General features: G+C 36.5%; 1 protein-coding gene across 2 annotated transcripts in view; it reads left to right on the top strand.

The window, feature by feature from the left end:
- Positions 1 to 12204, top strand: part of LOC109412774 (tachykinin-like peptides receptor 99D) — a 670157-nt gene that overhangs the window by 618513 nt on the left and 39440 nt on the right. For both annotated transcript variants that reach the window (XM_029865175.2, XM_029865174.2), the window contains exon 10: positions 5803 to 5915. In XM_029865175.2, coding sequence (XP_029721035.2) covers positions 5803 to 5915 — 113 coding nt within the window. The remainder of the gene's footprint in view (positions 1 to 5802; positions 5916 to 12204) is intronic.

The following is a 12204-nucleotide window of genomic DNA, read 5'->3' as shown; positions in this document are numbered from 1 at the left end:
TTACCTGGTTACCACTGAAAAAGTAAACATTAACATTAAGCAAATCGCACAAATTTCACTTAAGAAAGATGTAGAAAGTTCTTCAACCTCTCAGGCCTAGGTGTCAAGGAGATATGGGTGTTGTTAGTGGAATGGTACTCCAGAGGATACGGTTGGTCAACGTTCAGGCACACCATTATTAGACTGCTCCGAATTAGTTATCTGCCCAATACATCCTGGTTTCCTCATCATCTTAATGGCATTAATGTGAATTACTTGATTTTTAGGTTGAGAATCTGAAATATGAGATAATATTAACATTGACGTCGAATAAGCAACATATTAGTGATACGCTCGCCACAGTGATATATGTTTACCATATTTTGTGTATCATACAATACATTTACCTGAAATCTGCTGAAAATAAAATGTTGATTAGCAGAAAAATTAACACAAAAATATTACATAAGCATCAAAAAAGTGCATCAAACTTTGATCTTGGATTATTTGGAAACTACTGCCTGAAGTAACAGGCAGGAAAATATTAAGAACAAAATTTGATTTGGTAGATCTTATGCCGCAACGCACCATTCTAAGGTGGCTAAAATATAAACGACTCATAAGAAAGTGATCATTCGTCATAAATAATTCCAAAAGTCCCAGTGAAGAAACAGGGGTGTGAGCAGTAATCAATAACAAAAGTTCCATAAACAAATAGAAAAGTGCATAAATAAATCAAAAGTTTCCATAAATAATTGATTGTTGAGCAATTAAAAACGTCAAAAATGCAATGAATAACTCAACTGTTGCAATAGAAAAAGCCAATTTTCCCACCAAAAAACTTCGAATTTTCCATAAATAAATCCGATTTTTCCATAATAAATTAGAAAATTCACAATAAAAAAATACCGAAAAAGCAATAAATAATTCAAAAAGTGCAATAACAAAAAAATAAATTATCAATAAATGTCAAAAAACGAGCAATAAACGTAAATGCATTTTGAGCCAAAAAAAATATGTAGACCATGCGGCGAAGCCGCTTAGAGGATTGAGGAACTGAGGCGGCAGAAGGCCGCCGAAGTTTCCGATATCTGATGCACCGCAACTGCATCGATTCGGTTCTAGGCAAACCACAGATTCAAGAATTTGCCCGGTATAATGCAAACATAGATGTTATCCCTTTTTTAAGTCCGACGAGCGATAGCGAGTTCGGACAGCAAGCAATTGCTCGGTAAATTGAAATCATAGTTACGCAAGCTTTTCAGTCGATTCAGTCATATAAGTGCGATTCAGCATTTCACTGTCTCATACTTTTCTGCATTTGTTTTTCTTGGGTAATTTCGTCATTTTTTCTTGCATTTTTTGAATTTTTTATTGCTTTTTCGATATTTTTTTATTGTGAATTTTCTAATTTATTATGGAAAAATCGGATTTATTTATGGAAAATTCGAAGTTATTTGGTGGGAAAATTGGCTTTTTTTATTGCAACAGTTGATTTATTCATTGCATTTTTGACGTTTTTAATTGCTCAAAAATCATTTATTTATGGAAACTTTTGAATTATTTATGCATTTTTCTATTTGTTTATAGAAATTTTGTTATTTATTACTGCTTACACCCCTGTTTCTTCAATGAGACTTTTCGAATTATTTATGGGACATTTTGTATTTATTATGGAACGTTTAATTGTCTGCCTTCTAAGGTGATCTACCCACGTTACGGGTGAACAGCTTTGTAGACAATCAAATTTGCTAAAAAATTTTTGGAAGCGCTGAATGCATCTTTCCTTGAAAGCTGGATCCTTGACTAATGCCCGAGCAGAAGAGAATAGCAAAATAATAACTACAAAATAACACAACCTGTTTTTATATCTTGTTTTGTTATTATTAACTTATCAAGGAATTACTTTTCCATAACATGTTTTGTTGGACAATCTTATTTTGTTATTATCCAGCAATTGATATGCACCCATTAAACAACATTTAAATAGCATGTTTTGTTATGGAGCAAACTAAGTTATTATTGTGATATTGAGAGTGTACAATTATTAGATAAACAATTTTTTTTTTTAGAGTGGCCAGGTGGAGCTGCAGGACAGCTGAAAGCAAAGCCTTGACCCTTTCCCTACTTTCCCCCTACTATGACCAATACTCACGATGGACTAGACGATGTCGTCAACTTGAGCAAAGTGTGCAGTATTTAGTATTGGGTCGTAGTAGTTATCAAGTGTCGCTTACTGTTCCCATCCCACCCATATTTTGTGAAAGCTCTATGTTTTGATACTTTTGAAGACTACTCAGTGACAATATCAGAACTAGCGTTTGTAGCCGGTATGGGCAACTAGTTTTTCTGACATCATCTCCGAACAATAATCAAAAAATATCCCAAGTTAATTCATTGTGCATTCTGAAAGTTATTTCAAGTAAAATACCAATATTGTTATGATGAACCGATGTTGGTCATCTACAGCACTGGAATCCGCTTCAAATAACTCTCTTTTTGAGCTTCCATTTGATGTTGTGGACATAAAACTTATCAGTTGAATGCCTTATGTTAATGTACAGTTAATGTATCCTATGTCGTCGCTAGTCATCTTTTGCTTCTCTGTGTTCAACTCTTCTATCCCTATGAAGTCTGAATTCTCCTTATGTCCACCGTATCATAGCATAGTATATACTACATTCAAATTACTACAGTTTTCCATGTTTCTGGATCCTGACAAAAAAATAAGATTAAGTTTTAATTTTGATCACATCATAACTCCTGCTCTTTTTCTTTTATTGTCATAATATCGACTAAGTCAGGTCGTAAGGTAAGGTCGGTTAGTTGGTTATTGTATTAGCAATTGAAACTAATAAAGATCACCCATCAACTATGGTGTACTCATCCCTAACAGAATCTATAAAAATAAACAAATCTCATTTGAAATAATAATTTCCTTCATAATCTTCTAATAGCAGTCAATTTGAATATTAACATAAAAGCTTCAACTGTAAGCAAACTTGTCTCAGCGTCACAGTACTTGGAGTAAACTTATGATAAATACACCTAAGGGAGCCCCTAGGATTCTCAGCATCGGTCATGTCTATATAAACACTTCCTACTCTCACGTTATTCTTATAATGCCAACTACATTGAAAACGTCAACGTATAGAACCTGTCACGATGTCCACCTAGTCAAGTAGTGAACCATTTCTGTCGAGTTTAGTCAAGTCACGACGTTCCGGCGTCAAAAATACGTCTTACACGTGACCAGTGGATCTATTTGATGGTTAATCACACGTTGGAAACAGAATAGTTACGTTCTTACCTTTGATGTTTTTTTATGATTTTTACTCACGATTCCTCTTCATTTGGGCTGCAAAACGGTGAGTCATTAAGGAGAGCTTCCAACATAGCTCTGGTCCTCACAAGTTCCTACCTCATGCTTCCACAGGCCAAGCGATGACAAAGACACGCACGTTTATAACAGAATATGTTATGTTAATAACATTAAAATAACTGATTTCATTACTCAGTTATTTTGCCAAAATAACGCATTTTGTTATGCGACTGTTATTTTCTTCTGCTCGGGTGTACAGTGGGATGACTATAACCGTCTTCGTGCATTAGCTTGCGCTCACCTCGCTAACCTAGTGCACGTTTAGGGGTTATAATGACCCCAATGCACGACTAGGTTTAAGCTGTCGTATTGTACATGTAGGAGTAATTGTAACCGGACAAAGGCGCAAGATTTTTTTTTCTCCGACAAGCGAATGTTGCTTTTCAAATCGCGACGAGGACAATAAAATATGAACCCAAGTGTTCAGAAAACCATTTGGCATAATATCACAGAGAACAGACGTCTATCTTTGCTTTCTGCCTTGTGTAAAACTTTGTAACGGTCATATCAGAGTATGTGGTTATACTCCCGTTGCGTGGCGCTAGCGTCCCATCACTTACATTGTTGTGTTGTCATTTTTGTTTCCAGTGCTCGCCGTTTTTGGCCGTTTGGCGCTCGTGTCACTTTGTGGGCTAGTGTATTCTAACGCTGAACACTGCCATCGTGGGGTCAAATCGACTTTATAAGTGGGGCTGTCTCCGTTGGTGGCGTTGAGGTACACTTAAATCCTTTACACACGATTTCGACGTATTTTTGTTCGAGCTTAAATGTCTGTTCTCTGTGATAATATCCCAAAAAACGTAGATTGCACACATCTGGCAATACCATTTTGTTTGAATTTACAGTGGCATGAGGAAATAAAATCGTAGAGTAGCAATGGGAGCCGCACAGTTGCATTCTGAAGCAAAACTTCGAGTAGTTTTCTTTGAACAGAATGAATGTTGTTCTTTTTAGAGCTGGGCCCCACCGTAGCTCTTTTGTAAACTTAATATAGGTATAAATATATGCACTCATGAATGTAAATTATATTGCAACAAGGTATGTGTAGTAATAGAGACAGAGAAGAGAATGATTGAAGCGAAAAATATGCGCCTTCTGATTGGCCGACTCAGTGGAAAGCTAGAATGAACAACAAAAGCGAACATACAAAAAGAGCTGCGCATCGTGGATTCAATTCAGTTGATAGACGATAGTGGATACGAACGGACGCACCAAAAGGCAGCAGCAATGGCATTTGCAGTACACGGCAGTTCACCACAGAGAGGTTTAAAAGAGTTTCCTCTCTGCGGTCGGTGTTGTGGCTATAAGAAAGAATAGCCGCAGCGGTCACGACAGTATGGTGAAATTTCAGCATTCTGAGTCAGTCGATTGTACAGCAGGCAATTTTAGAACGAGAAGCTTGCATTTTCACAGAGAGGGGTTCTAGCCGGAATGAACCGTGGTGGCATCATGACCAAGACCATAAGCTGTGTGCACACAACTTAAAGCAAAGGAATAAATTCGTTTTCCATCCAAACAGGTGTTGCTTTTCTTCCACCGTCAAGAACGGTGACAGCTGCTGTATAATGGGGAAGACAATAGCCAAGGGAGTGTACCGGGACCGTACAGTTTAGCATCAAAAACAGGGAACAGAGTGAAATTTCTCGAATAACGAACAAACGAGCAGTCGGATAGTTGAAAAGGATAATTTTGTATGATGGCATCCGACGCATGCAGCTGCTGCTACCGGGATGGTTGCACTCCCATTTCGGTTGGCACGTGACTGGGAAAATCTGTGTTGGCTTCAGGTGACAACCTGAGGCGGGGTCAGATATCACTGTTTGGATCGTTGGTCAGAAGGGGACAAATGAAAAGTTGCATGCTCAGGGGAAGTTTATGCAAATTTAGGTCTTCGGGAAGTTGTTGAAGTAGTTGGTTAATATTGTTCGTTAATTGATACCGTCTACCTAAAGACAGTTTCACTTCAGCAGTATTCTAAACTCAAGTCTTCGTAAGTCAGTGAGGTACCATGCGTCTCCATCGTACCTTAAACTGTAACGACGAACGTTTATCGTTCTACTCAATGCATGTTAGCCTATGACACAAATAATAAACAGAACCCAATGTTATCTTCTATGCGGAAACAGCTGTTTCATTCATCTTCATATTATCACCATCCCGTATTGATACACTTTATTTGATTGGAACAATAACCATTCAAAGTCAAGCATCATATCCCTCTCAGAAACCCACCGCACGGATGGATGAATTGTTCGAGCAAACACGCAGATTCCAATTCCAAAGGATAACTGACACAAAAAAAAATCACAATCAAAAGCATAAAAACGACATCCCCGCCATTAGATCAATAATGTAATACAGAGCCAGCCGTTTTTTTCCTCCTTCTCATATCATATTTATTCTTGTCTCTGTCTCGCTCTCTCTCAACCCATCTTCCGCAGATACACATTCGACATCGGCCAGAGCGATGTGGTTGCAGTGCTGTCGCTGTTCTCCCACTGGCTTTGCTACGCCAACAGCGCCGTCAATCCTGTGATTTATAATTTTATGAGTGGTAAGTACGGAGACGTGTGTTGAATGTTGATTTTATTCCAGAGATTTTTTTTCACATCAGTTGACTGTAGAAATCGTAGAAATTGAATGATGGTAATAGTCGGATTGCGCTTATGAACACACTCCTTTTCCGATAAGCTGATTTTTTTTTTGTCAAAAGAGTGTTTGGAATTGGATCAGTCAGCAATCAGGATAATGTATTATAATGCTATTTTCAGGAAATCCGAACATGTATTCAACATTGCGCCTACAACCAACTATGCATTGCGAGGGTATAAAAAGCGGATCGCTACCACATTCGAAAACATTGAAAGTAAACATACCCAAAATCATCGAGAATGGGTTCATAAGCCAAACAATGTTAAAAACCAACAAAATCGGCTTTCAAGCGGGAACAACCTACACAAGTTCTACAAAGCTAAGCCTCTCAGTATAAGCGGGTTGTGTCATTTTTTTTGTTGTTCTATTTTTATGATTCCGATCCCGTAGACAGGATATTGTTATGTTAGGAAAATGGAGTTGAAAATGTACCTAACATTCAACACAGGATTACACTCTGGCACTACAGTAGACTAGACAGACCCTTTTAGAGTCAATGACCCATGAGTCGTTTCCATGCCAAGTGAGCAAATGGACCGATATTATGTTTTAGCTTCCAGAACAGTTGCGACATAAAACTCTCCAAATAATCAAAACAGAGTTGTTTGTACTCTGAAACACTGAATATCATACAAAACGAGTTTGGTGGTCTAGTAACTACCGTTTCTAATTTATATGCAGAAGGTCCAGGGTTCAATCCCCCCCAAGTAACAAAATTAATTTTATAATGCTTTTGAAGTATTCCTCAACACCTGTTCTTTAAAACCATGCATAAACCAAATTGCTCTGCAAAACGACATCAACCCAACCATAAACCCGCCACAAGACCAAAGAGGCCCATCCTAAGATGCTCTTGAAGAGTTGTTTTTAAATTTCTCTTAAAACTTGTTGTACTTCCCAAGTTGTTCTCAAGACGAATTGCTCTCTCCTTGTAGAATTCTTCAAGTGCACGATAAAACGATAATAAATTTGTCAGTGTTGTTGCTGATGCAGCTGTTATGTCGACGGAAAAGTTTGGTGAATTTAATTGAAATTAAAAACACAATGAAAATGACACATTATTGTAATCGGGATTATTTTATTACACAAATTGGAAATATTTTCGTGGTGTAACAAGGATGCCAAATGCCAAGCAAAATTCATCGTATTATATATGTTGCAAGATACTTCCAAAAATTGCAACACGCTTCCATTATAACGCACTAATAAAATATTTAAAAATATTATTCCTGGTCATGCGAACATTGCTCATGAGTTTTCTCAACATAGCTTCCATTGAAATCTAGGCCGGTGGTCGGTCCATCAACGATGGTTTCAATCATCATCACCATAAGATCTTTCAACTTATGCCAGAGCTAAAAGCATAACTCAAGAATACTAGGATTTATAACGTTCTCAATGCAGCCTGGTTAGCCTCCATCAAGAACGTTTCAAATTTATTTCATCTTATGCAAGGGTAAGAAGTATTACTCAAAAGTACTCAGGTTCATAACGTTCTTGATGTAGGTTTATGTAAACTCCGCCGAGAACGTCATAAGTCAAGTACGCCAAATTGTAAACAAACAATAAATTATCGCACCGCGGTGGGCTTTGTGAATCTCTTCCGATGAATTTAATTATCAGCCCGGTACCATTGCCAACCAGGCAAACCTTTTTCGATAACCGGCCTTAACCCGGCGCAGTGCCTCATTCCTCCGGTCAGCACTTCCAACAGGTAACTAGTTGTTGATTTTGAAGATCGATGATTGGAACCCCGATTGCACGGAAATCGACGTCCTGGATGACCATACCCATTTCATTTCGGATGCTGCAACCGGTGGAACTTGGCACTGCATCTCGTTGCGGTTGGGTTTCCGGGTAGGTGTTCTTGATTGGCAGCAATAATGGAACGATGAGAATCAAAATCTGATGCTTGAGTTTTTTCTTGTATTTTTCATGTTCCAAACTGTTCTCATGCGAGAACAGTTGCTCTTGATCAAGAACGGATGATTGAAGATAACTACAAGAACCTTATAAAACTGAAAATAAGTTCAACAGTTCTTGTTGTGTTTATGGTTTTATGAACTGAACCTCAAGTATTCTTGGAGGTGTTTTTAAAACCACATATTGACGAAAAATAGTTGTGCTCAGCTGAAACTCCGATAACTGAAACAACTAGAATATGCAATGTTCCGATAAGTCTAACATAAAAACAAATAGAACCAAATAGAATTAAGATTGTTACTTGGGCCGGTCCGTCTCTATCCTCCTACTTTGTATCATTCTATATACTTCTCTCTCTCTCTCTCTCTCTCTCTCTCTCTCTCTCTCTCTCTCTCTCTCTCTCTCTCTCTCTCTCTCTCTCTCTCTCTTCTCTATACATACAACTCATGTATATTCACATGTGCATAGCCATATTGCTAAAGCAGAAAAAAATTGTTTCTCTTCCTTCCAACTTTCACAGAACAGTGTCAATCTATCTTATAACGCCTACGGGCTATGCAATTAAACGAACCTGGCAGCATTATCTTCAGAATAATGATCAAAATTAACTCCCACCTTACGGCTGGCATCCACGTACCAATGTGTGAACCCTTTGCCAACCCTACCCTACTAACACTCCGACATCCGCATGAATTTGTGCAGACGCAGAAGTACATATATTCGGTCTGATGTGGATACAAACGATTGCAATCATCACTTCCTTCCCCTTCCCCACATTGGCCTGCAACCTGACGTGGTGGGCGACATTGTCGACTAAAATAGAAGATCAACAACACTCACACACTGAAGATGTCTACTTAGTCCCCTGCAGATATATCATTGGTGAGGAATTCCACGGAGTCATGTCAGTCGATCCTGAGCGACCATTTCAAAAATATCTGAAACTTTGCACAGTTTTTCAATTTCATCTAAATCGCCATTTTTCGATATTAAACCTTCATATTCACTCACGACTAACTTTTCAAAAGGGTGTATGCGAAAATAGTTCAAAAATATTCTAAAAGCTGTACAGCAAAAACGGATTGTTCGATTGTTATGAATTTTTCAGCAAAGTTAGATAACTAAATGATGATTCCTTAAAAAATATACACTGTAAAAAATTTCTTTTTTTACTTTAAAAAAATATGATCTTTGTCACAAAAACTCAAATATCTCAAAACCCTATCTTTTTACCAACGTCAATTTTTTAGGGGAAATGGCCCATTATATCAGCTATCTACCATAAAATTTTGGTGATGGTAAACTGATAAACAAAAAAGTTATGACATTTCAAACATTTCACAATTTTTACATTTAGTAACAAAAAAAAATTTTTTTTTCTGTGTAAATTATTTCGAGAATTATATTTTGATGCTGATTTTATTGTAAAGGCTACCGCCTGAATTAAACAAGTTGTTTTCATGATATTTTTGTTTGATTATTCATAATTACTATAGTATCTATTTGAAACTTAGACGCGATCCAGTGTTGTGATCAAAAACATTGAGAGTGTCATACTTTTTATTGTACGTGATTGGTGAAACAATCCCTTGATAGTGTTGAAAAGCTGTTGATTATAAGAAAAATGGAATTAAAATTATTTTGAAGAGAAAAGCTGTATAATAAAAGTTTTATATACGCGTATACGTCTAGTTTATCTGCAAAAAAAATTACCTCTTAAAGAACAGACTTTATGATCGGAAGAATGTGAGTAACTTCAACAACAACAAATGCATGACAGGTACATACCATAGACAAACAGACGAAACGCCTAGAACAATTTTCGTGAAAATCCATCGCCCAGTTCACACTAACACCACCTGGTGGAAATGTTTCACGAAACACTGCGTTGTGCAATATCGTCATCAGAAGGCGCTAGTGTGAAACGTCAAACGCACGATGGGCGCTCTTCTGGTTATGAAAGCCACAACCAAGATTCAAAATGATCGTTAAAGGCGTGGTCAATGAAAATTTCGTCAGTGTTACGTTTGTGTGTCTGTATACATACCATGACAATGCTCACGAAAAAGCAAAGAAATACTTCGCTATGGATATTAAAAATTTATTAGTAATTTTTTTCTTCAGCCAAGCAAACAACACCAAACTAGTCAGTTAAAACTAATAAGTGATTTTGTTTATTATAATCTAACGAACAACATGAACAGTCGCTTTCTCAAAGGTCTTCAACTCAACGCTCTCTTGTAGACCGTTTGATAAAAAAAAATGTCCAAAAGAGTTACGAAATCTCACCGAAAGCACCATAGATAAACTGAAAGAGACTGGTTATGCCCAAATGCCCACATTGAATACAAATTTACTTGCACGTCCTGCCGTCTAGACTTTGACAAACGAGCCATCTGTATATCATCGGTAAAGCAGGGCGCAGGAAGTTCTAAAACGACAACAACTGAGAAATTGCCAGAAGTGCTAAGTGCAGACGCAGAGAGTCATGCCACCGCACCATCAGCGACATCTGTTTAAACAATTTAATCACGCCCCTTTTCAAAAATGTTTTGGAATATTCTTCAACATCTATACCCATTTCAATATTTTTAACGTTGCAAAACACGCTTTCAACATTCATCTTGAAGAAGAGGGAAAACACTTGTCCTCAAATGTAACAGCAAATTAATGAATAAGGTACACCGGGGCAAGTTGAAACGGGTGGGGCAAGATGAAACAGCGGGTTAACATGATGTTTTCTAATGATAATAAATAGTTTGATCGCCGTAACGCATAGTTTTTGATTCAAACAATCTTTTAACGAAGGATAAATTACCAAATTGTATTGAAATCTGTTTCAAAACTTCGTGTTTCATCTTGCCCCACCCATTTCAACTTGCCCCGGTGTACCTTAAACGACTAATGCGTGGAGGGCGTGATAAAATCGGAACATTACTGTACATATAATATACATAATACATAATAAAAACAGCTTGTTTTACTCACGCACGGCCATTAACAATAAACTCAGCATCAAACTGCGATTTCCGGCCGAAATAATTTACACTAAAAAAAAATATTACTAAATGTGATAATTGTGAAATGTTTTAATTGTCATAACTTTTTTGTTTATTAGTTCATCATCACCAAATTTTTATGGTAGATTGTTAATACAATGGACCGTTTTCCCTAAAAAATTACGTTGGTAAAAAGATAGGGTTTTGAAATATTTGAGTTTTTGTGACAAAAATGATATTTTTTAAGTTTAAAAAAGATTTTTTTTCACAGTGTATATTTTCTTAGGAATCACTATTTAGTTATCTAACTTTGCTTAACAATAAAATCAGCATCAAACTGCGATTTCTGACCGAAATAATTTACACAGAAAAAAATATTTACCAAATGTGAAAATTGTGAAATGTTTGAAATGTTATTACTCTTTTGTTTATTAGTTTACCATCACCAAATTTTTATGGTAGATTGCTAATATAATGGACCGTCTTCGCTAAAAAAATTACGTTGGTAAAAAGATAGGGTTTTGAGATATTTGAGTTTTTGTGACAAAAATGATATTTTTTAATGTTAAAAAAGATTTTTTTTCACAGTGTATATTTTCTTAGGTATCACCATTTAATTATCTAACTTTGCTGAAAAATTCATAGCAATCGAACGAACCATTTTGGCTGTGCAGATTTTTGAATATTTTTGAACCATTTTCACATACACCCTTTTGAAAAGTTAGTCGTGATTCAAAATTAAAATTTGATATCGAAAAATGGCGATTTAGATGGAACTGAAAAACTGTGCAAAGTTTCAGTTCAATAGAAAATCATGAATTAAAAAATTTGCTTAATTTTGATGCTGTTGCTTGGAATCGCTCTGGTTTCTTGTGTGGGTGTAGCTGGTTTGGCGATACTGGAGTAGCATCCACGGACGGTCAAACAAGCTAAAACTCAAGCTCTGAAACACTGAATATGATACTTTACCCTTTTATATGCTTTTTCTTCTTCTCCTTCTTCTTCTTCTTCTTCTTCTTCTTCTTCTTCTTCTTCTTCTTCTTTATGCCTCTTCGTCCCCACTGGGACTTGGCCTGCCTCGCTTCAACTTAGTGTTCTTTGAGTACTTCTGCAGTTATTAATTGGGTTTTTAAATTAAGAATAATATATTGATTTTTTGATTTTATTCGAAAGAGCACCTTTTTATAAGCCAGTGTGATTTTTTTCAGATTTTTAAAACTTTATTTTGATACCTAAATTCAATTACAAAAAGATTTTTTGAAATCACCT

The sequence above is a fragment of the Aedes albopictus genome, chromosome 3 (assembly GCF_035046485.1).
Source record: "Aedes albopictus strain Foshan chromosome 3, AalbF5, whole genome shotgun sequence".
NCBI classification, from domain to species: Eukaryota; Metazoa; Arthropoda; class Insecta; order Diptera; family Culicidae; genus Aedes; species Aedes albopictus.
Note: the sequence above shows the minus strand (reverse complement) of the source record. Positions and strands in the feature narration are given on the sequence as shown.